Source organism: Macrobrachium nipponense, chromosome 35, assembly GCF_015104395.2.
Source record: "Macrobrachium nipponense isolate FS-2020 chromosome 35, ASM1510439v2, whole genome shotgun sequence".
In the NCBI taxonomy this organism is placed as follows: Eukaryota; Metazoa; Arthropoda; class Malacostraca; order Decapoda; family Palaemonidae; genus Macrobrachium; species Macrobrachium nipponense.
In genome coordinates this window covers 503,690-530,350 of record NC_061096.1, presented here as the reverse complement: position 1 = coordinate 530,350, position 26,661 = coordinate 503,690, and the positions used below count along the sequence as shown (strand labels likewise).

General features: G+C 37.7%; 1 protein-coding gene across 1 annotated transcript in view; it reads right to left on the bottom strand.

Moving 5' to 3' along the window:
- Nucleotides 1–5,605: 5,605 nt before the first annotated feature.
- The window catches only part of LOC135208165 (ATP-binding cassette sub-family C member 12-like), a 58,319-nt gene continuing 37,263 nt past the window's right edge, over nt 5,606–26,661 (bottom strand). Inside the window, exons 15-28 of the mRNA XM_064240302.1 lie at nt 25,571–25,733; nt 24,377–24,483; nt 23,542–23,646; nt 19,625–19,809; nt 18,973–19,100; nt 16,747–16,869; nt 16,357–16,516; nt 15,963–16,149; nt 14,587–14,676; nt 12,798–12,984; nt 8,056–8,215; nt 6,657–6,849; nt 6,090–6,254; nt 5,606–5,809 (exon numbers count right to left, since the gene is read on the bottom strand). Of these exons, the coding sequence (XP_064096372.1) occupies nt 5,696–5,809; nt 6,090–6,254; nt 6,657–6,849; nt 8,056–8,215; nt 12,798–12,984; nt 14,587–14,676; nt 15,963–16,149; nt 16,357–16,516; nt 16,747–16,869; nt 18,973–19,100; nt 19,625–19,809; nt 23,542–23,646; nt 24,377–24,483; nt 25,571–25,733 (2,067 nt within the window). The 3' untranslated portion in view covers nt 5,606–5,695. The remainder of the gene's footprint in view (nt 5,810–6,089; nt 6,255–6,656; nt 6,850–8,055; nt 8,216–12,797; nt 12,985–14,586; nt 14,677–15,962; nt 16,150–16,356; nt 16,517–16,746; nt 16,870–18,972; nt 19,101–19,624; nt 19,810–23,541; nt 23,647–24,376; nt 24,484–25,570; nt 25,734–26,661) is intronic.

Sequence of the window (26,661 nt, the reverse complement as noted above, 5' to 3'; positions counted from 1 at the left end):
GTAGAGACTATACCTACCCGGATTCCGCAGGCAAGTCCCCCATAGGTAGTTCTGCCCCAATAGATATTGGTATGAAATCACATCATCATCATCAGGGTCCAAACATACTCGAGAGGCGGACCAAACCTCTACAGTCTCTGCCATTTGGATCAAGAAAGAGCCAATGTGCAGAAGCTCAGCCCCTGCCCAACCTGTAAGATAAGAAGGTTTTAGTGAAGAAGGGGGGACAGCTAGGTTGAGCAACTGAGTTAAAGATAGTAGAAGAGTGGAAACAAAAATTTAAGAAAGAGGAAAATTGAGACTTTTGGGTTCGAAAGCCCTCTTGCCCGCTATGCATTTTTAGCCATCAACGGAAAATGCGTAACTTTGTCAAGGCAGTCTCAAATCAAGAGGGCACTTTTCAAGAAACTTAGGCTTTCAGATATTTATGTGTAACCATTTCGTAGTGACAGTTTCTCCCTTGCCTTACTTTTTATAAAACTCTTTACACATAAGTTTCCTAAATTTTGATTCCATCTGTGATGTCTGATTGTGTGATTAACAAGGGCTGGTGCCAGTCACTCTCAGGCGTGATTTGGATAACACCTACAATCACGCATCAGCTTCCTTTCCTTCTTGGGTGCGTGAACTGGTAAATAAACAGCTCCCATCCCCCCCACCCCTGGAGGGTTCGTAAGCCCCAATTGCACAGAATTGGCAATGATTGCAGACCCAATTATCTCTCCCCTGGTGATATTGACATCTGTGTTTATTTCTTACCTGTTTTGGCAAACTTCCAGCTGAAGAGTGTTTACCAAGTGTCTTCATGCTGACAGACCCCTTGAACACCTCTTTTAAGTTTGACATTAGGAAAGATGAAAACTGTGATCATGGAACATTCCTGTGATATCCGACATCTCTCTCTCTCAGCACTTCAACCCAAATTATTGTTCCAAACTACATCATATGACCATTGTGCCTTTGTATTATTTCTTTACAAGGGAATATGGTGTCAGTGCTTGATATCTACTTCATCTCAGTGGGTGTAAATATGCTGTGCAAGCTTGCAGAGTTTTATTTTTAAGGGCGATGCAGTCAGCATTCCCACTGTTGGAGGAGGACGCAACTGAGTACCCAATGCTGCAGCCACACTGGTGGCTGCAAACGGGAGTCCCATCCACTGCTACAAGACCCGGACCCTCAAGATATCCATCCTGGGCCGCACCTACGGCTGGCCCTTCATCATCGGGGACCTCAAGGTTCCTCTGCTGGGGGCTGACTTCCTGGTGCATCACGGACTTCTGGTAGACGTGTTTACTGGACATGGGGTCGTGCACTAAATTTATGCGACAACTTGCCTACTCTCTCTCTCATACGAATATTTTCTGTCATTGCTCCAAGGAGTCTGCGCGCTGTATTCCTACACCCTTAATTTGTCTAAGGAACATTTGCCAAGCCATGTAACCGCACAGTTCATCTATGGATATGGTCAACTTCCATATTAAATAGTACAGTGAATGATTCTTTCAAATTGTTTCTAGTTGTAGCATTCTCATCCTTCTTCATTTTCTTGGTTCTTATGACATATTCCTTTTCAGGATGCAAGTTTGCGGTCACTTGAATGAATCAACATTGTTTTGTCTAGCTTTAAGAATTTTTATTTTATTTAATTATCAAGTTCTGTTTTATGTCTGTGAGCTTGATGTGGGTCATCTGGCCCATCTTGTATGCTTTCCAGTCAACTATGATCTCTGTTACATTTATGTTAATAGTTAAACTGAAGGAAAAACACAAACACATGAATAAAATAAATGTACAAAATATATATTTCAGAATTAAATCATAGGCGAGTAAGTTTGGTAAGTTTGAAATAAATGAAATGTATACATAACAGATCTACATCTGTTATGTATACATTTCATTTATACATTTCTTCTTATTGAAGATCTGAAGCGATGGTTAGCACTGTTGGTAGGTCACAAGCTTCAAAAGTAATCAATAAAGGGGTGGACAAGTCTATATTGTTAATTAGCCCGAGTTATGCGGCTACCCCAGATACGAAATAAACAAAATCACTAAACAACACAAATTATTTTCAACCTTTCTATAACCAAAAGTTTAAATAACATTAATACTATTCGTTTAGTTATATTTATGTAAAATATAAATACCTTCATATGTAGTGGTAGGTGACAGGCGGCAATCACAGATAAATGAGGGCGAAGATTGAAGTCACTTACGGAAAGCCAACAAAGTTAGTGGAAGAAAAATAAATGAACTCCAACTCACATCTCTAAACAACTATTAAACCAGACAATAGATGACGCTGAGATTACCCGACAAAAACCATTCAATAGATGGCGCTGCTATTACCTGACAGTCTAGCTTTAAGAATTTTTATTTAATTTAATTATCAAGTTCTGTTTTATGTCTGTGAGCTTGATGTGGGTCGTCTGGCCCATCTCGCATGCTTTTCAGTAAAACAAGAGCAACATGGTCTCCTAATGCTGGTTAATTGATATCTGTTACATACAGGCAATGTAAATATAGCTTGTAATACTAGTACCGAGTTAGCATGCTGAAACAATTGTTTCCTAACTTTTACATTAAATAATTCTAATATAAGCTATTGAAACCCAAAAATAGATAGAAAGATAAATAAATAAATAAATAAACAAATAAATAAATAAGTATATAAAACTGGGCTTTACACAGTTGTTACTTGCAGTCGCTTACTAAGTATCCCTGAACTTTTTTGGCAATAAAGGATATGGCTAATAAACTTCTTACCTTAGTAAAGTTCATGATAAACTAACGCTTCTACCTTGTGGCCCTACGGTCGTATTAAAAATGTTATAAACGTTTTACCATTCCTTACAAAAAAAAAAAAAAAAAAAATAGTCTATGGGCCAATAGCATTTTCCCGATGTTGGTCATCATCATAGTAAAAGTCAGTAGTTTGGAATAAAACACTCGCAATAAGCCTTTGTACATAAGAATTTTCTTGAATGAAAGAAAAGATAAGGCAAATAACGATTTTTAGTCGGCAGGCCAAGATCCTAAGAAAAATAGAGTCGAGAACAGACTCACTTGTTTACATTCTGTTTAACATGACATGGGTATTTGAAAATAACCGAGTCAATGAACTATTTCTTTTGAACTTTCAAAAGTGTGTGCTGGGCACTGTGCAGTGATATTAATTTTCATTTTCTTTGATTTAATTTGATAAAATGTTAGATTATATATATAATATATATATAATATATAATTTATTATAAATATATATATTATTATATATAGATATATATATATATATATATATAGATATATATATATATATATATATATATATAAATATATATATATATATATATATATATATATATATATATATACTATATATATATACATATATATCTATATATATATTATCATAATATATTATATATATATATATAAATATATGAAAATATATAAATATAATATTATAATATTATATATAGATATATGATTATCAGATATATATATCATTATCATAGATATTACAGATATAATATATACATATATATATATTAATATATATGTATATGAATAATTATCACATCACTGTTATTCAAATAAATTATTCGAGCCACAAATGTCCTTTAATATCTAATTCGCTCTACCTCGGAATTGATATATTTTCATATATGTATAACAAAGGAGAATTTTTTAGTTGATAATAATTTCGTCCCCTCATTGGATCGAACCACCATCCAGCGGACAGGAACGAAATCAGGACGACATTGACGTTAACGATTCGGCTAACATGTGAGGCATAAGTTTACACCGATTCTGACCTTACAAATCACCGTCGAACTCTGTTATTAGTAATTAGAATCGATATCCAACCCCCTCTACCATGTTAGCATGTTGGCTCACCGTCCTTTTCACTTCTAGAATCCCATTTGTAAAGAACTTGAGGGAACAGTCCAGCGAGGCTGTACGTGAGTGTGACCCGATAGGGTGGTGTGTTGTGCGTGACCAAGTAACATGTGAGTAATCTTTTAGATCTTTGCCAACTTCGTTTGTAGATAGAAATTTGTGATGATTGTAGAAAGCCCGAGTATCAGGGATAATGTTTCAGTGTTCTGTTTTGTAAATTTAAGTGATTTTGTCCTGCTTTAGCAGAGTTCACGCGGCAACGTAACCACGTGACCGTTTTGTGCGTTTGAACAATGAATGGCATTTGATTATTTCAATTTCCTCATGTACATTTCGTTATGAATGTAAATATTTATTTTTGTAATTAAGTAGCCAAAATTTAGCATGGTACCTTATTCGCCTGTCCTTGTGATAGGGCTGGTAGCTTTTCCCTTTGGATGGATTTATTGGCCGTAATGAATTCACGACACTTCTTACCAGTTTTTTCTTCACTGACGACAAAAAAAAAAAAAAAAAAAAAAAAAAAAAAAAAAAAAAAGTGCCCTGATGCGAAGAACAAAGTTCAAGCTTCTAAAGTAAATAGGTATCATGTACTCCGTGTACTTCTTTTCCGTATTCATTGCATGTAACTTTGAGCAATACCTGGCAACATGGTACGGTAGATGCACTATGTAACATTGCACTAGTTTAAAATGCGACTAAAATACCATAAATAAATTTAGACTTTAATGGTACAAAGCCATTCATTTATTTGCATCATTAATTGAAGTCTAAATTTAATTGTGATGTTTCAGTTTCGTATTGAACGACTTTTTCTACATCATTCGTCCTCCTCCGATGATTGCCAGAAAGGGAGATGACATCACTCCTACGTCACTGTTTTTCTAGGCTGTGTTTGCTCGAGCAGCCATACCGTTGACTGCAAGAAATGTAATCATAAAAAGAATAATTCCGCCATAACAATTTATTAATGCACTGATAATGATAATAAGGACAAGAGAAATATATTTGTTTGCATACTTATTTATCCAAAATACACAAAACTTTTTCAACATCATTCATTCTCCTCCGATGATTGGCAGAGAGGGAAATGGCGTCATTCTACGTCACTGGTTGTACGTCTTGTGATTGGCCGAACAGCCCCCACGTCGACAAGGGAATATTCGACAGTCACAACAAGCTACGGGTCCCAGAAAACAGTGGCGCATGCACATAAAAGAACTGTCGTAAACATAGCAATGGAAAGTCACGTTACAGCTGCTGGAACCGTAACCACAGCGTATATAGTATATATATATATATATATATATATATATATATATATATATATATATATATATATATATATATATATATATATATATATATATATATATATAATATATATATATATATATATATATATATATATATATATATATATATATGTATGTGTAACTGAATCACGAAAGTTTGGAACGTGATAAATCCATGAATAAAGGTATAAGCCACGAAGGAAAAATAAACAATGGAGTTTCTGCAAGATCTTTCGACGTTCAACGTCCTTTACTCAGCAGATAAACTGCTGAGTAAAGGACGTTGAACGTCGTAAGATCTTGCAGAAACTCCGTTGTTTATCTTTACTTCGTGGCTTATACCTTTATATATATATATATATATATATATTATATATATATATATATATACATATACATATACATATACATATACATAAAGACTTCGGGAGTTGTTGGGTGAAAACTTTTTCCCTTTCCTACCGGCCATGTCACAACAGAGGTCCGGTTGTCATTGATCAAGTTTGCGTCCTCATCTGGTCGACTGTTGTGACTCCCATAGCGGCCATCATCTCTCCGAAAAGGGATCCTTGTCTCTGTATGAGAGCTTCTGGAGTATCGAATTCTATCATCTGTATCGGAGAAAAACTGGTTGTAGGTTCCATGATACACTCAGTTACATTAAAGGCTACGGTAAATTATGTGATGCTTCAGACCTCTTTTTTATTTATTTATTTTTCGGTGGAGATGATCGAACTTATTGTATCAAACCTCCTCTCACTATTCATGCAGACGACAGAATTTGATATATCAGACCTCTCTCTCTCTCTCTCTCTCTCTCTCTCTCTCTCTCTCTCTCTCTCTCTCTCTCTCTCTCTCTCAGTGCAAACAGTCAGTCACTTTCTTACTTACTCGTCCCTCCTGTAAGACTAAGACCTTATCGTAGCTGGTGATGGTGTTGAGTCTGTGTGCAATGGTGATGACAGTGCTTTGCGCAAAAGCCTTCCGAATGGTCGACTGAATCATCTGGTCGGTTTCCAAATCAACGGAAGCTGTCGCCTCGTCGAGCAGCAAGATCTGGTCGGAAACATAAACGTCCAGGTAAAATTCGGAAGTTGACACCCGCATTTCAATATCTTTGGAATTTCTCATGAAAGATAATTATAATTTTACAATTATACTTTTCATTTCCCTGTCGATATTTCATATTTTGTTTACTCGCTCTGAAAATTGTATTTTTACCTTGAAGCAGGATAAATGGATGAAAGTATATCAAAATTTAGTTTTAGTGCCATTTCAGCTGCTGGTACCTTTTGACCTTTGCTATGATCGAAGAGGGAACAGGTAATACCCACTGAAGCAAACCATGCTTTGGCTGAAGATCTACTTCTATAAGTCTTGTTTTAATCCTTCTATTATTATGATATTTATGTAAACACTTGACTCTAAAGCATCTGGATATTTTCACCGATCACACACCTTACTTTTGCGAAGCAGGGCCCTTGTGAGGCAAATGAGCTGTCGTTCCCCCAGGGCAAAGTTCTCTCCTGCTGTGGCCACAGTCGACATAAGCCCTTTGTCCTGCTGCTGTACAACTCTCTTCAGGCTGGACTGCTCGAGAGCCTCCCAAATGGCAGGTTCATCGTGCTCTTCGAAAGGATCTAAATTGTACCTTAGAGGAGGATAATTTTAAGCAAATTTGACCCCAGGTGGACCATGTCCTCTTCATATATGAATATTAATAGGAAGAAATCTGGCAATGCCTAGGAAATTACATGAAAGCTTTTGCTCACTCCTTAAACCTTGCAGCCAAACAGGGGAGCTGTCCTGAAAGCTAAGTCTGCTAAGGTATTTGACAGGGAGATACATGCCAATGCAGCCTGAAACGTCATTATTTAAAAACTTTTTAAGTTTGATAGTTTAGATTTGTTTTTTTATTTTTTAAATTATTTTTAGCATTATTTTTTTAGTACTCATGGGTGGGCAGAGTTTTTCTTTAAGAGAAGTTTCCTGGGGTTTAGCAGTTATTATGTGGTACCGAAGGGGGTGGTCGGGGGGTCGAACGATACAGGCTCTCAAAATTTCTGGAAGTCCATATTTTCCGAGCCTATCCTTTTCATTGAACTGTACTTACAAAGTAATAGATAACAATCTTTTGCTTTTTTGGCAAGTCTTTTTTTAAACATCATTCTTTAGTAGTAAGAAATACAAGAGTGATAATAGGAATATGATACAGGCCACCGTAATGTAACTAAAATAACATTTTCAAGTATTTCATATTATATATACCTATATATGTAATGACATTTATAGAAGAAAAGGTCCAGTTTCGGGAAAAAAAAGACTCCTCCCATAAAAAAATCCACTCTGGGTACGGGTCTGATTTTAAATGCAAGTTGTTATGAGAGCGAGAGAGATACAAAAAATACCAAGAGATTTTTAGATATGAAAATGTTGAATGTATATGACATTCATTTGCATTTCAAAGATACAGCATACATGTTGTATCGCCCACCAATGCTAATTCTCTATAGGCTGGTCAAACCAAAGTTTCATGACGTAAAGATAGAAGAGGTTGGATGTAAATTTTATATCAAAATAACAAAAACCTTGCACGACAGCAAAGGCGAAAATATAAAAATACAGAAGTGGTCATTACTATGAAGACATTCCGTCCTTTTAAATTCACTCACGTCAAATTTAAACTGTGTACAGTGGAAGGGGCCCAGTTCCTATTTATAATTCACAATATATATATATATATATATATATATATATATATATATATATATATATATATATATATATATATATTATATATATACACACACACACACTAATCCTGCTCCCAACCTACCTCGTCCCGAGTTATGCTAACCTGATCGATCCCTGGAAGAGCAGAGGGTCCTGAGGTATGACAGAAACAGCTGACCGGACGGAGTGAAGACTCAAATTGGAAATGTCGATTTCGTCTATGAGAACTTGACCGCTCTCCACTTCCACCAGGCGAAGAACAGCGGCGATAAGCGAGGATTTACCTGACGGGTAATCGAGATGATAAACCGCAAAGATATGAATGTCTGTAGGTAATCTACACATTTTCATGCCGTCTTCCTTGACTTTATTATGACTTCGATAATAATGCTCACTGGATTCCATAAACTTCTCAAAATGAGCGAAAAAATAGATGATAACATTTAGACCAGAGACGAAGCGCTTGATCCTATGAGGTCACTCACTGCTGAAACAGAAATTGACTGTAAAAAGGATTGGAAGACAACAGAAAGAAAACCTTAAATCAGCCGCACTATGAATCAATCAACTGTTAGGAGAGGGCTGAGGGAAATAAGGTGGAAGAGAGAGAATATGAATGAGCTATAGTGAAAAGGAATGAAAGCCAGGAGCCGAAGGGACACTGCAAATATTTCTACTATTCATTATGGTAACATATTTTGTATTTAAGGCATCCCTGACTGTTAACGTGATGGGTTAGGCTTGATAGTCACCCGCTTCATTTATATAAAAAGAACTTCTGTGTCCAAAGTGTTATGAATAAAATATAGCATATATATATGTGTGTGTGTGTATGGGGCTGATTAAAAAGCGTAATACTGGTTATTATGTAGCAGCCGTATCCAAATAAGGATGGATACATAAATCTGGTCTTCTTTGGATCACCTAGCTCTCAGATGTGACTCCAAGTAGATGTAAGTGAACTGCATCGGTCACACCCTGGTAAACCATCTCGGCTGATGGGCAAAACCATCTGAGGGTAGCAGTGTATACAATACACTGTGAATAGAGGACGTCACCTCTCAGTTCAAAAAGTCTGGAACAGTTGATGTGGCACATGATCCAAAAAGGAAGGACACTGGCAGAGAAGGTGTGACAGCAAACTGGCATGGCCCAGTGAAGCGAACCTGGCACATAGGAGGGAATCAGTTGCCACCGTGGAATGGGACTAGAGACCCAACCATGTACTGCATACTCCAAGACAATCATGAACCAAAACCAAACAATTGATCTAGCCAACAGTGTTAATGGGGGCACTGGCAATTGTCAGGTCAGTGCAACCTTGCTCAGTAGGGAACGTTGAGATCTGCAGTCAGATCCAGACCGTTATCATGCTACTGCAGAGAGAGGGGGATTCAGAAGTAATAAAAGGAAAAAGAATTAGGGGAAGAAAAGGAACAGAAGCATAAACAACTTTCACAATTTTGGTAGATTTAGGGATACTATGGACCTTTGCCGTTTTAACAATAATATGGACTTTAGTGGCTTTAGTGATATAGATGACTTTAGTGGCTTCAGTGATGTAAGGGACTTTATTGGTTTTAATGATATGAATGATTTCAGTAGTTTTCGTGACCCAAATAATTTTAGTTTTGGAGGATTTAATGTACATGGAGATGTTGGGGACAGGGGCAGTGGAAGTGGGTGAAATCTGTGAAATCCTTGATGGATTTAATAATTCTCATGACTTCAGTGGTTTTGTGGTTGGGGATGATCATGGTACTTTTGGGATGGCAATGGTGAGGGTAACAATAATGACAATAGGCAGTGAGGATGTTGACGACGACGCTAGAGGAGCAGAGGACAGTGTTGGGGAATTGGGTGGAAGTGGAGCTAGTCTAGTCAATAGGGAGAGGAACAGTTTTTTTTAATAACAGAAGCAGGATAAGAATAGGCACGTGGAATGTGAGGACAATGAGTCAGAGCGGCAAATTTGAGGAGGTCGAAAAGGAAATGCTGCCAATGAATCTGAGTATCCTGGGATTGAGTGAAATACGATGGAGAGGAGCAGATGGACAGAGTGCAGACCACACTCTTGACTTCTCTGGAGGAGATAGACCTGAGAGGGGAGATGGTATTGTGGTGAGTAAGACAGTATCAGGGTGCGTTTTGGGATACTGGGTGATGTCTGATAGAGTAATTATGATGGAAATAAGGGGTCATCCATTCAACATTAACTTCATCCAAGTTTATGCACCAGCACTAGAGTGTGCAGAGGAGGAAGTTGATGAATTTTATGATCAAATAGCAGAGGCATTGGAGCAATGCAAATCACAGGAAATCACGGTGTTGATGGGTGATTTTAATGCGAAAGTGGGGAATGACCGATTTGAAGATCTGGTTGGACCGTTTGGACTGAGTGATCGTCACTTTAGAGGGCAGAGATTTATTTCATGGTGTGATGCAAATGAGTTGATGTTAACAAACACATGGTTCAAAAAACACCCTAGACTACTCTGGACATGGAAGAAGAGCCCAGGAGGAGGATGTCAAAATCAAATTGACTACATAGCCATCGATAAACGTTTTAGAAATGCTGTAATGGACACCAGCAGCGATCATGTTCCAGCAGTGGCAGATAGAGCCGAAATTGAAGAAAGTCAATAAGAAGAAAAAAGAAGAAAGACGACAACTGAAACTTCTCATAACAGATGAACAACTCAAAGAACAATACAGAGTAGGAGTGTGTAACAGATACGAAGTTTGAAATAGTAAAGAACGTTTAGGAGAGAAGAGGAACTGGATGGAGATTGGAGAAAGTGAAGGATAGCATTTACTGAACCAGCAAAAGAAATGGTACCCAAACAGAAAAGAGGAGAAAGACAGTGATGGATGACTGACTCAATATGAGATAAGATGGAGGAGAGAAGAATAAACAAAGAAAACAACCCTCAGAGATATGAAGATCTAAACTTGGAAATTAGACGCGCGTGATGTGGCAAAGGAAGATTGGATTCATGAGCAGAGCAGCGAAGTGGAAAAACGGGAAAGACAAAAACAAGATTGAGAGCAGCATAGAAGGATAAAGGATGTAGTGGGAAGGAAAAGAGTAGCGAGAGGCAATGTGATTAAAAACCGCGAAGGAATAATTGTGATGGAAACTGAAGAGGTTTTGAAACGTTGGGAAGAATAAAATGTAAAGGACCTTTTTGAAGATAATAGGGGTGAAAAACCGAGACTAAACATACCAATGCATGGACCTGATATACTAGACAATGAAATAATCAGTGTTAATTAAAAGTTTTAAGAAAGGAAAAAATCCAGGTAACGTTGAAGTTACAATGGAAATGATATTAGCAAGTGGAGATTTTGGATTAAGAAAAATTGCAGAGTTAGCCAGAAGATATATGACACAGGTTACTACATACCAAGAGAGATGTACAAATCCATCTTCATAGCAATACCTAAGAAACCTGGTGTAGTCGAATGCAATCTATATAGGACCATCAGTGCAATGAGCCCGATAACAAAGATAATTGTAAATTGATTTTAAACAGAATAAAAAGAAAACCAAAGCCAGAAATTGCAGAGGAACAATACGGATTTGTAAAGAAGAAAGGAACAAGAAACGCAATTTTCATCATGCGAATGTTAACAGAAAGAGCAATAGAAATTCAAAAAGATCTATATATGTGTTTTACAGATTATGAGAAAGCATTTGATAGAGTGAGGCACACTGCGTTGGTAGAAATACTACAAAGAATGAACGTAGATAGCAAGGACATCCGACTCATTACCAACTTATACTGGAGCTAAATGGCAGCAGTCGATCAGCCTTGACAACTTATCAGAATGGGTGGAAATAAAGAGAGGAGTTCGCCAAGGATGTGTATTATCACCAGATCTTTTTGCAATATATGGAAAGATCATCTTGAGAAGTCTAGAGGATATGGAAGGGATTAAGATCGGAGGAGTAGATATTAATAACATCAGATACGCAGATGATACAGTAATCATTGCGGACACAGCTGAAAAACTCCAATCATTAGTAGACACAGTTAACAGGGGGAGTGAAAAAATGGGACTGAAAATTAACGTAAGAAAATCGGAAGCTGTAGTTGCATCAAAGAATCAAAATCCACCAAATTGTAATATATTGATATACAACAGGGTTATAAAACAAGCTAACAGTTTTGTTTACCTGGGCAGTCAACTAACGCAAGATGCGAGAGCAAAACAAGATATTGAGAGGAGGATTCTGATAGATAAAAACTCTTTCAAGAATATGAAAAACCTTCTAGAAAATAACAGAATTGGAACTCAAACGAGAACAAGAGCTCTGAAAACGTATGTGTGGTCCACCCTCATGTATGGATCAGAGAGCTGGACTAGGAATTGAAAGCCAATTTTAAAGCAGCGGAGATGTGGTTTTATAGAAGAATGCTAAGAATATCATGGACAGATAGAGTGACAAATGAAGAGGTGTTAGCAAGAACTGGAGCACAGAGAGCCCTTGTAAGAGAAGTAAGGAAGAGAAAAGAATTTTGTTGGACATATAATAAGTGAGAAATAGAGGGGAGGAGAGCGAGAGGTAGACAAAGAGTAAAATACTTTGTCAGCTTGGTGGGAGACTTGGATGGAGATTATACTGTAAATTGTGATGGCTGGTCCTGGGAAACGAACCCAGGTCCAAAAATCACAAAGAGGTGACAATCGTATCCAAAAAAGAGCAAAGAAGTTAAGAGGGCATTGTGGTTATTACAATTTCATATGTATCTGGTAAAAAAAGTGACCAGTAGATTCTACAAACACACACACACACACACATGAGGGTGTGTGTCCTATAAAAAAAAAATAACAAAGCAGTCAACGATACTACAGACCAACCTGCGCCTGTCCTGCCTACGACGCCAATCTTCTGACCTGGTTCGAAGACTACATCGATATTCTGTAGAACCAGAGGTAGGTCGGGGCGGTAGCGGAAGCTCACCTCCTTCAGCTGTACTTTACCCAGGGCTGGCCACCCTTCTGGAGCGGCCTCTGGATTTGCCGAAGGTGCCTCACTCACTAAATCCTGCAATCGTCGTTGGTTCAAGACCTTAAAAATACAGATTGGCCATAGAATATAGAATTTAGACCTAAAGGCAAATGCTGGTACCTAAGAGGTCATTCGGCGCTGAAAGGGAAATTGACAGAAGGTTTGAAAGGTGTAACAAGAAGACAACCTCGAAGCAGCTGTACTATGAAGCAATTGTTAAGAATGGGTTGAGGAAAGCCAGATGGAAGGAAGATCATATGAACGGAGGTGCAACACAAAAAATGAAAGTAGTTGCAGCTAGGGGCCGAAGGGACGCTGCAAAGTCCCATAACTAATGACTACAATGCACTGCGTGCGGTGCACTGACAGCACTAACCCCCTACGGGGACACAGTAAATCAAGAACAGGTCGCTGAGGTGAGGGTTGCAATTGAGTTTATAAGGATGGCGAGAATTCATTCCCAAGTCTATGGCAGACATTAAGACAAGAGTAGTGTTTATACGAAGCGAAAACGAGTAGTTCAGAATAATGGTTTCAGGTGGGAATTCTTTATTTTGCCTCCTTATGTAGCCTGGCCAGAGACACTTCGCGTTTCCTTCTTCCTAAACTGTGCAAAGATTGTTGGGGGTCGTTATCTAGCATTAATATTTCTTTGGGGTCATTATCTGTATGATATTTACAGTCTTTTGTATTATCTTTTTAAGGTGATCCCTAACGGGCTCGTACTAACACACCGTAAAGGTGGATTCACACCGCGTCAAACCCCGGGGGGAGGGGGGAGGCGGGCCACTATCTAGGAAAGATCCATCTGTCCTCACCAATCTATCTTTCATATCTATAATTTTTGGGTAGATCTAGGGTACTATTCCGCGGCGGCCTAGACTATGGCAGTTGCGGTTTTTCTATGCAGTTTTACCTCCTGAACAAGAATTTGAAGTAATATTTATTCGGACGACTCTAATTAACCCCCAGGGGCCAGTAATAAACACGGCGAAATAAATTGGACGCCCCAATCCCTAGTGGATGTCGTATCCGCAGTTACGTTCCTTGCAGTCCGTGCGGAACTATTCTGTAGAATTACCAATTTTTGTTCGATCTTGACACTCAATTTGAACGAAAAGTGTTCGGAGTATAATTTAGTAGCATAGAACAGCTCGCAAATTCAGCCCTCATGGATGGTCTACCCCGACAGGCGTCCATTCATTCACCCACGGTAAATAAATCGAAATAAAGAAAGAAAAAAATTCAGTGTCTGAATCTGTTGGCTGAAGAGCATCGTTGTGCGACCAGTCGAAAGCTCCCTGTTTTGAACTTTTGTATTTTGGAAAAATTCCAGTCTCATATACATTATTGTGGCTTCTAACTCATAGGGATGCACACTTCTCACTGGTAACGGTGGCGTCATCATAACAAGCTGAGCTGCAGGTTTATGTTTCGGAGAAGTGATACTGGATTATGAAGTGTCATGATCGCTGCAACTGCCAAGAAATCAAGGCTAAAACTCACGCTAACACTTGAGAACATTCAACTTGCAACTCACTGTAACGTAATGTATGAAATATATATGGAGATAGTTATTGAAATATGAGAGCTGTTATGAACAAGTCGATTCAGCAATCTGTAAATGTTGACACTTACCTGGGAATACTCCACGAGGCGTTCCACGGCTGTGAATCTCGACAGAAACTCGGCTTTCACTTTCATTAAGTAGTTGAATTCATTATATACCTGTGAACAATATACCATAATCAAGCATTATATATACATGCACACACATTATGGGTATATATATATATATATATATATATATATATATATATATATATATATATATATATATAATATATATATACATATGTATATAGATATATGATATATATATTATATTATATATATATATATATATATATATATATATATGTATATATATATATATATATATATATATATATATATATATATATAAAGGAGCTTATTGCAACTGGATGGTATCTAGCCGAGTTATTGATTCAACAAAGCTACAAGCTTTCAAGGACAAGCAGTCCTCATTATCAAGTATCCATGGTACTTGATAATGACTGTTTGTCCTTGAAAGCTTGTAACTTTTATTTTGAATAAATAACTCCGCTAGATACCATCCAGTTGCAATAAGTCCTTTTGTATATAATATATATATATATATATATATATATATATATATATATATATATCTATATATATATATTAACATATGCATTGACTTTTTGTTATTACTTTCACTGACGATTTTTTTTAACTGTGTTATATACCCTTTAAGAAAAATCTTATTGGTTGGTACAAAATAAGTAGGAATGACGGTTTTGCTCAATTAGCCTAACTTAGGGGGCATATCCAAACCAAACAGACCCTACTGATTAAATTCAAGATACTCTGAACCAGTAAAACCTAACTTGACTTAACATTGATCACCTTGGCTTACAGTGACCTCCCTACAACTATAAAAATCATAAACTAAAGTAGCACTGGATACTGTGACCTGATCAGGTCCCCTGTGACCAACGACAAATTTACCACGAAATCATTACTGCCAAAATGACTGTTCACTGTTGCATAAGTTTAGACGCTGCAATATCCATTCACACGTCCAGGATAAATGCGTGTGGTGTTGATGAGTGCTGAGGAGTAGTGTGCTTTTATGGTGTACCTGTCATGGAGCTTTGCGTTTCATCTCAATATCAACTATCTATAAAAAAAGACGTATCCATGCAAACAGTAAATTTACTCTGGTATCAAACCTTATGTAAAAAGACCCCTGATATAAGATTTCTATATATGAAACAGAAAAGTGAATGAATGAATTCATATTTACTTACATTGTCCCCTTTAGGTACCAATGCAAGGTTTAATGATCTTGCAGTAGAGACTGATATGACGACCTTAACCTACCTACCAAGGAAAGCAAAATCCATAAAGTGAGTCACTCGACAGTCAAAGACCTTTCCTCAATCAGGCGAAGGTCCTTGAATTAATCTTACCAGAGTCATGACTGAAAGAGCGAGACCTGCAGTCGCTGTCGTAACCAAACCTTTGGTGAAGATGCACAGCCCAGTGAGAGAGGCTTTGAGCAACAGAAACAGCATCTGCATCCTGAAGACGTACCACTGGGTCGAGAGTCTGTAGACGAGTTGTGCCGCGGTGTGGTCGTCCAGGTACTGGTACATTCTGAACAAAATGTTATCCTGAATGACGCACGTCAATTATGAGATTAATTGTAGTTATATGTTTCAAAGGAGAGAGAGACAGACTGTTTTTATATTTCCTAAGATTTTGGGTATCCTGACTCGGTGGCTTTCATTGTCTCCGAGGAGCCATAGAATCTATCTTATGTTTTAGGATATCGTCGTCTTTCTTTCTGCCTCAGTGGCTTACCTCCTGGTGAAAAGATCCTGCTGGTCGAAAGTCCTGATGACAGACAGGCCAGCAAGAGAGGACCCGATGTGTTGAATAACTGGAGACTTCCTCAAGTTATCAATTCTCTTCAGTTCTCTCACTCCGGCATTCATGAACGAGTCGAGGAGGCAAAGCACAACTGTATGGGAACATGGTTAATTTCACTAGGGTTCAAGTGAAGAGTAACGCCACAATGAGTAAGCATATCACTGCCTTTTCCGTCCAAGATGTGCAGTGGCATAAAATCAATTTAGGATTATTTTCTCCCTTAAAGTGGAGGTTTGTATTGAAAACTTTAAATACTTGAAATTGATGTACAACAGTTCATAAGTTCGGAAGAGAGAGAGAGAGAGAGAGAGAGAGACTTACACGCCGTCGTCAGCAGAGGAGCAGTAAACCAGACGTAGATGGTACAGATCAGAATTGCCAGGCCAAGAGTTCCCAAAATGCCCTGCGCGAGGAATTCGAGGAAGTACGGAATTCTGACGTCAACTGAGGAGAAAAGGGAGGAGTGTAGATGAATAAACCTCGTTTGAGGTAAGACCTCATTATGTGTTTTACGTAGTAGCTACACTAGACGGTACTGAAGATTCTCAGAACTGCTGTTTTGATTTCTGTCTTAGTTTTCAGTCGCTCCTTCTTAAATTTTCGCTTACTCGGGGAGTAAGCCTATAAACTGCTTTGCTGTTGTTGATGATATTTTTGTTGTTAATTTTGTTGTGGGGGGGGGGGGGGGGGGGTAGGGAAGGTCTAAAAAGGTCAAATAGGATATTTATGATTTATTTATTGGAATAAAAATGTAAAACTGAATAATGGGCACATAAAACAATACAGAAAAATCATTTATGATAAAATATATTGTATTATTTTGTCATTGCCTTTGGTGAAACAACAGGCTATCTCTCTCTCCGTAGATTTTAGCACGTTTTAATTTATTTGATGTACTGAATTTAGAGGCTATATTTTTGTTCAATTATTTTGTGTTTCCATTTATAACTGAGAATATATGAACGTGTTCAATTTGTGTTTTTATTTGATCCTTGTTGTTAGTATGAACAGTACTAATTATGAGTATTAATTACGAAGACCACTTCACATTTGATTAGAAATATGATGTTTGCAACTTATGCTTCAGTGGAAAATCTTGCATATACGTCCCGAGTAAGATGGAGGTCGGATCACACCTTGTTCTTGTTGCACTTCTTACCTATCATTTAAGAAGAAATCATCTGGCTCAGTCTTAAGATTGTCAAATGTGACTTAGTGTCTCTCTGATGATTATTTAATAGAGATAATAATTCTAATTCTAATTTTTCATGACAGTCAAGTTCACATTAATAAAGAATCAAACTGATTGGTATCAGCTGGTTTTGTAAAACCCAGATGCCCCCATGAGTGCCCTTGTGACACTTTGCCAAACTTCCCCACACGCCATCCTCGGGTAGAAGTTGGCTTATTAATCTAACCCACAGTTAACCACAAGAAGGCGTGATCCGACCTCCACCTTACACCAGGCGCGTGCTAAAATCTAGTCAAATAGAGCGTTGTTTCACCAACGAAAATTAAAATGAATACGATATATTTTATCAGAAATAATTTTTCTGTGGTGTTCAAGAAGCAGCACATTATTTATTTTTCACATTTTCATTCTAATAAATAAATCATAAATATCCTATCCAAAAATTCCTTCATCTTTAACCCAACGCAAAACACCTTTTTCAGACCTTTTCTTCAGGCTTTCCAAAACAACAACAGCAACAACAACGTACTAGTTTGTAGGCTTACTTCCCGAGTAAGCGAAAATTTCACGGGGGTAGCCCGGCAGCAAAAGACTACGGCAGCGTCTAAGCTTGGCGTGATTTAAATCATAAGCATAAGTTTATAATCTTCAGCAATGTTAATAAGCCATCGTCATTCGATGCCCTTCCTTTCCGTGTAGTGAATTTTCTTTTCTTTTAAGGCTTTTCATATCGAAATATGATCATTCATATTCACCTCAGCGAAGATGCAATCGTCACTGAACAGTGTCAGTATTGGTTAGGTAATCCAACATTTCGGAGGATATACTTAAGATTTCTAAAATGGTGGAGAGACTAGAAAAATAAGTGATACGCAAATGAGATAATATTTAGGATGTTTGAAATGGCTGAACATCAAGAGATACCCGTAATAGGTTTAGGTGAATTTCGCCATCTCTGTGACCTCGTGGACTTGAAAACAAGGCTAGGGTATAATAACCGAGGTCAGATCATAATGAGACCATGGGATACCTTCCTACCAAAATACTTGATGACCTCATGAGAAAGTGAATTTAACAGCAAATACTTTAATGCATTTGAAAACAATAGATTTTTCATTAGTGATGGTAGCGTTTGAGAGAAATACTAAAAATAATGTAACTCAAACAGTGCCCTGAATCAGCACACTGAAAATGGCAGAAATAATAAAGAAAGTACTGACGGAAGTACTATCTTTTATGTACAGCAAAACAGTGATCTGAGAATTGGTCTTTACAACTGGAGCACGAGAATATATCAGGACATTAAACTTTGTAATGTATTCCCGAGTAACATACAATGTTACAGGGCAGCTTACGTTCATCCAGATCCCTGGAGAACCTGTTCAGGATCCTTCCGGAGGGCGTCGTATCGAAGAAACTCATAGGAGAAAAGAGGATACTCCTGAACATGTCATTGTGTAGAGTAGATGCCCCCCTGAGCAGACTGGAAATGAAAAAGATGAAAATAAGAGAAGATGGACACATAACCTTAGACTTTGTATCAGATCAAATACCAATATTCCAGCGGAGAATTTCTGGAGTAAAACTGGATTTTTTTTATAGCAGGCCTAATGCGTGGTAAAAATCACTGCAACCCAATTTATTTAGTCTATTTTACATTTTATACAAAATGCTGTATGAAAAATCCCGATCTTCATTACAAAACAGGTGACTAATGTTTCTAGCACTTTATTTTTTATAAAGGTCTCCCTAAGTTCGTATCTTGATAAGAAGAGGCAGTTCTATTTAATATATATATAGCTTCTCCACGAAGTGTGAATTTTCTTAACGTTTATTTAATGAGTTTGTATAAAGTTTAAGCCATTTAGATTTCAAATTGTTCAGGGCCACATTCTCTGAAATAAAATTCCCACTATCGTACAGCCTTTGCCTCGAAGATCGAGTCGAGAAAAGCGCGCTCTAGGTATATAAAAGAAGCTTAAGAAAAACACAAAAGTTATTCGCTACCTGAAGGTGAGCACGATTCCCTTGACAAGACCGACAACGACGAGGGCGCAGAAGGAGACGCCGTAGACCAGTTGGTACATCCAAAGCCTTGGGTTGTCGGTGATGCTTCCTTTTAGATCCTCCTCCGAAAGCGTCAGGTTCTGTGCGGTTGCGTTTTGAAGGCGACTGGCACTGAGCCCATCTCCCTAACGTAGAAATATATATATATATATATATATATATATATATATATATATATATATATATATATATATATATATATATATATATAAACATCATCACCAGCCGTTGCTAATCCACTGCATGACGAAGGCCTCAGACATATCCTTCCACTCCCTTCTGTTTATGGTCTTTCTATGCCATTCTGTACCCGCAAATTTTCTTAGCTCGTCAATCCATCTTCTTCTCTTACTTCTCCTACTTAGTTTGCAATCTCTAGGGACCCAATCTGTTATTTTTCTCGTCCATCTATTATCTGACATTCTCATTATATGTCCTGCCCACACCCATTTCTTTTTCTTACTTGGTCTTAGAATATCCTCTACTTTAGTTTGGTCTCGTGTCTATGTTGCTCTTTTTCTGTCTCTTCATTATTCTTTCCATAGTTCTTGAAGCTGTAACTAGCTTATGTTTTAAGGTTTTAGTAAGGCTCCAAGTTTCTATTGCATAAGTTAATACTAGTAGGACCATCCGATTAAATACTTTTCTTTTTAGAGAAAGTGGCATTTAACTTTTCATAATCTCATTTTGTTTACCAAAAGCTCTCCATCCCATGCTTATCCTTCCTTTAATTTCGGTCTCACGTCCTGGGGAAACACTTACTGTCTGTCCTAAATATGTATATTCATTAACAATCTCTAGAGGTTCGTCCATAACTCTTATAGGTTGTCTTTCTGCATTTTCATTGAACATTATCTTAGTTTTACTCCTATTCATAATTATCAGTCCTACATTTCTGTTTTCTCTATTCAAATCTTCTATCATCTTTTGTAATTCCTCCCCGATTCACTGAGTAGAATTATGTCATCTGCAAATCTTAAAGGGTCAAGATATTCCCCATTAATGTTAATTCCTACATTTTCCCAATCTAAATTCTTAAAATCTCTTCCAAACACGCTGTGAATAATTTAGGAGAGATGGGGTCTCCTTGTCTAACTCTTTCACAATTAGAAATTTCTCACTGTCTTTATGTAGTTTTAGGTTTGCTTTGTTACCCGTATAGATATCTTCAAGTGTTCCAACAGGCTCTAGGAGAACTGCCACTGGAAACATTGCCAATATGGGAGTATTGATACCGGGAACACTGCCACTGGGAACATTGCCCATGTGTGAACATTGCCACTGGGAACACTGCCCAGGTGTTTTCAGATGTTACTGGTACCAGGTAGAGCTATTTCAGCTCGACTGTGGAATCATATTGAAGAAACTTCTCCCGAGTGTCGAGAACTGTAAATTCTTGTGGTATGGCGCATCCTGTCCGTGACATCGGAACAGCCGGAAAATTTGCATTTTTTCCACCTCCATTTTCGAACATTTGTGCAAATGGTATTTACAGAAGGTAATTGAGAAAGTGTAGCTTCAGCTAAGGTTGCAGCCGCTTGTGATACTAGTACAAGACTCGACTGATTAGATGTTGTTACAGAGTGGCTTTTAAAGTTGCCTGAACACTTTTGGCTTCAACTACATCCTTGGTCGCAAAGTGGTAGTGCTCATCAACATACATTAAGATTTCTACATTTACTAGCCATGCGTTCGTGCGCAATCTTGCTTTGCATTTCTTTTGCTTTCTTTGAGATCATTCCCAATAAATAATTGTGCCACTCTTATTTTCGCTGTTTGTGAGACATGATTGCAATTCATCGACAGGATATCTCTTCCACTCTCACTTTTTATCATCACACGAGCCATTATGGGCCTTAGCTTGAACCGTTCCTACATAAAACAAGAAATGAGTAAGTAACAGTATGTGACAAATGGTTGTAAATAGCTGTAAAACGCAAATTCATATTTTGAATAAAATCACCTTCGTTTCTAAATACGGTAATATAATTCAAATGAATCTTTCCTAAGAATTGATTTCTATGTATCGTATTGTTTTTATATAAATCTTTAATTTCATTTATAAGAGCTGGGGACTGTTCTCAGTGGCAACGTTCACACATGGGCAATGTTCCCAGTGGCTGTGTTCCCGGTGACAATACTCCCATATGGGCAATGATTCGCGTGGTAATCATCCCAGTGGCAATTTTCCCCGTGGCAAGTCTCCGTGCACGGCGCTAACATAAGATTCATCTATTCCTGCTTCTGAAGGGCTTTCATTACTGCTGAAATTTTGACAGAATCAAAAGCTTTCTCATGGTGTACAAATGCCACACATAGTGGTTTGTTGATTTTCCTTTAGCTGATTAATGACTTGGATATGGTCAGTTGTTGAAAACCTGCGTCTAAACCTGCCTGCTATCTTGGTTGATTAAAGTATAGCTGTCTTTCTATTTGGTCTAACATGATCTTTGTAAATATTTTATATATTACTGGGAGTAAACTTACTGAGCAGTCATTTTTCAGGTCTTTTGTGTCTCCCTTTTTGTGAATTAATATAATGATCAAGTTTTCCCAAGCTGTAGGTATAGGGCATTCTTGCAAACATTGTGTAATGTCCAGCGAGTTTTATTTCTCCTACTGGTAGTTTTGGTTCTGGCTTAGGTGTTTCATTATTTCTATTGACAAAATTATTTCCTATATCAATGCTGTGTAGAGCATTACATAGATATCCTCAGCAATTTTTATCACTCCATCACTTGATAATTATATATAATATATATATATATATATATATATAATATATATATATATATATTGTGTGTATATATATATATTATATATATATATATATGATATATATATATATTTATATATATATATATAATTATAGTATACATATATATATAATATATAATCTCCTGATTTCCCACTAATATCGGCTACATAAGGGTTCTCGGTTACCTGAGGCATTTTAAAACATCATGCATGGTTTATTATTTGGCAAAGGGGTTTTTATGACCACATGCCCGTGCTTTCATCAACCACAGTTATTGGCGGTGGGCCTAGCCTTTGACTAAAACGTCCACCTGCATAGTTATTGGTGAGGGGTGGGGGCTAGCTTCTGACTAAAAAGTCCACCTTCAATGCAGCAGTTTCCACAGTCAGTTATTGGCAGTGGGCCTAGTGTTTGACTAAATGCCCACTGTAAGGCAACAGTTTATACAGATATTGGAGGTAGGCCTAGCTTTTGACTAAAAAGTCCACCTGCAAGACAGCAGTTTCCACAATTATTGATGGTGGGCCTAGCTTTTGACTAAAATATCCACTTTCAATGCAGCAGTTTCCACAGTCAGTGGTGGTGGGCCTAGCCTTTGACAAAAAACAATCCACCTGCAGGGAAGCAGTTTTCAGTCAGTGGTGTTGGGCCTAGCCTTTGACTAAAAACTCCACCTGCAAGGCAGCAGTTTCTACAGTAATTGGCAGTAGACCAAGCTTTTGACGAAAATGTCCACTTACAAGTCATCAGTTTCCACAGTTATTTTACGACATGCAGGACCTTCGGTGGTAGTATTCTTACACCCCTACCACAGGGAAATATATATATATATATATATATATATATATATATATATATATATATATATATATATATATATATATATATATGTGTGTGTGTGTGTGTGTGTGTGTGTAGTCATGTCCATCCAACTTGTTTTATAACATTAGGGTAAAGAAATAAAAAAAAGACGAAATAAAATGACAGAAGCAGCCACCATGATGGCTGATCAAATTACATCTAGTCTAGGATCAAAACTCGGTTTAAATTAAATGTTTAACTAGAATAAAAAAAAGTTTAATACTGGCTTTGTCTTTACCTCATCCAGCCAGATCTTCAGCCAAACCGAACTCAGTATCCTAATGACAACGAAGGATGCAACCACTGTGATGAGGACAGAAGCCACTGGCCACCCACCACAGGCCTGAAATGGAAGAAAGTTCCATGTTATATGATTACTAGATAATCGGCTGTAACCTATACTCTGTTTTTTTCCATCTGTCCATCCGCCTGTGGTGTTTGCGTATGGTAACACTGCGTCCCGGGCTTTAGATAGTTACGCTATGTGCAAGTTTTAGGTAAATAAAAGGATATCTGGGTGTACATTTGCAACTGAAAACTGTTTTAATAATTTACTGTATGCGAATTACACCGTTAGTATTCGAAATACGCTATTGTTATTATTGTGAATGTAAGCTGAATATAACTATCTAAAGCCCGGGACGCAGTGTTACCATACGCAAACACCACAGGCGGGTGGACAGATGGAAAAAAAAACCGAGTATAGTTATTCTGGTCGACACCAATAAAGTCGTTCAATACGAGCATTACACATTAGAAAATGATATTCAATAAGAAATGGCAAATCAGTCTAAACAAACTATTTTTTGACAATGTCTTGGATACTCTTTCCAGAATTTTTATTTCAGTATCAGCTTCAGTTTCACTTCATTCCCTAAGAATTCATGACTAATGTGACAAAATATTCTTGGAATAGTCATTCCAGAATTTTTTTTTTTTTCAGTATCAGCTTCAGTTTTATTTCATCCCCGAGCGCGTTTTAGGAGCAAATTTGCACATAATTTCATTTAAGGATAATGGATGGAAAATGTATTTCTTTGATGCAGGAACGTTGATAGTCTAGCTCTAAATACCTTTATAAAACTTGTGTAAACTCGTAGGGCCACAACTCCGCTTTGCCTCGTCTCTTCACTGGTGAGTTTCCCCTTCAGCCCGAGGCTCTCTTCGGATTCTATTTCTCCTGAAGAAAATGGAACATGAATTAGGATTTGTATATTAGTTTGCCATTCTTTTTTTATCCCCCTCTAAGACAGACATTTTTATTTGACTCATGGGATGACATATTAGGATCTCACCAGAAAAAATGTTATGCCTATGGAATATAGATTTTGTTAGGAAGATAATATTATACCCTTTTAAGATAGAAGTATATTTTAGTTTTCTGTAAAGGAAACTATGACGGCTGCTTTGTCCGTCCGTTCGCCCTTTTTTCTGTCCGCCCTCAGATCTAAAGAACTACAGAGGCTAGAGGGCTGCAAATTGGTATGTTGATCATCCACCTTCCAATCATCAAACATACCAAATGACAACCCCATAGCCTCGGTAGTTGTTATTTTATTTACGGTGAAATTTATCGAAGGATTGTGCCTCTGGCAGCGCTTTCCAGAGGCGTGGGACGCACCCTCACTCTATCGCATCTTGGGAAGCAACTGGAGTGCTACACAGAGAACTCGATTGTTTTTTATTCTCAAGATGGTAAACGAAATGTTACGTACATCATGCTTTATTTGATAAATTATATCAATGTCTCTTTATACATGTTAGGAAAATGATTCCTGAACCTTATAACATTATCTCACAACAATAGTAACTCAAGATATTAAAAAAAGCGACCGGTAATGGCACATGAATGCGCGAGTATGATGAAACTGCTAAAGCCAATTGACAGTTGTGGAACAATATACTCATAGTACTCCGTGTTTTGTCCAGATATTGTTGACACGCTCTTTAGCTATTAAATGAGACTTAGTTTAGCTCTTTATCTCTTATAGTTTTAAAAGCAGTAGCCGTTTTTATGAACGCATACTAAAATACTTTTATTTTGCAGACTTTGCCTTCAGCAGTTAGGAGCAGAATCCAGGTGGAAATAGTCTTTCAACAAAATTTTCAGTTAGTTATGTTGTGCTTTTGTAACCTAAATCACTATTGGAGCAGCAGTCCCTTAAGACGTAGACTTAATAACGATCAGTTCAAGCATATATCCAGTCTTCCGTAACATAGACAATTCAGTTTTCTGTGGCCTGAAGGTACCAACGCGTCGGTCTTACCTCCCTCTGCGGCCCTCACTTCCGAGTTCTGGCTCTCCCCGGACAATATTCCTTGGACCATTTGCGAGTAGTTCCCCCGACGACCCAAGAGGTGAGTGTGACTTCCCTTTTCAATGATTCTTCCGTCTTGCATCACCACGATTTCGTCGCATTGCTCGAGAACCTGGAGAGGAACAAAACAGAATAAAGTATCTGGCGTGAAAGGATTATTGGGTTTTAATCTATCTTGTAAAAGATAAAATCCGAGTGGACCTTTCCTGTTTGTCCACCCTGGGTTGGGCGGTGTAGGTAGGGGATCGGGAAGGTAGGGGAGACATGATGGGAAGTGCCGGGTTCTAACGCAATGTAGCGCACACCGCCAAGCTCATTCATTAATAGATGCACAAGAATAGAACAGTGATGGGGAAGGAAACTGATACAGAGGCAATGAATTATACCCAATTGTAATCGATACTTGGGTCATTAAGAACAAGAATTCCTTTCACCTTAAAGAGATAAGAACATAATTTTTACAATAATAGAAAGAAAAGAAAACGGCCATAAATGTTAACATACTTCCATCGTCTTGCAGACAAGAAAGGTGGTTTAATTAGTTACAAAGAAAAAAAACATCATGACATTTTACATCAAGCAGCAATGAGTCAAATTGAGGTTAACAGAGCATAGAGTGAAAGAGAAAAATAAGCACTGAAATACTTCACATAAAAAATAACTTCACTCACTCTACTTTTCCCAGCCAGATTCAACAGCAAAAATACGAATACAAAAACTATAATTGTTTCTTGGACGCCGCTACTTATAAATCGCTACTTCAGTAATAAAAATAATTATTCCAAACAAAGCAATTTATTCCCGAGTCTACATCCTTTATCTGTTTTTCCATTTGAAATTACTTCTTCTTCTTCTTTTCGATTAGTCCTACTTTATAGCAGAGTCAGCCGCTCGAGTTAACTTTCTCCATCTTGCATCTTCTTCCCCCAGTCCCACCTCACCCATTCCCCTCCTCACCAAATGCATCCATCTGATCCGCCGGCGACCCCCCCCCCCCCCCCCCCAGCCCCGCCGCCCTCCTCTACATCACTGACATGCTC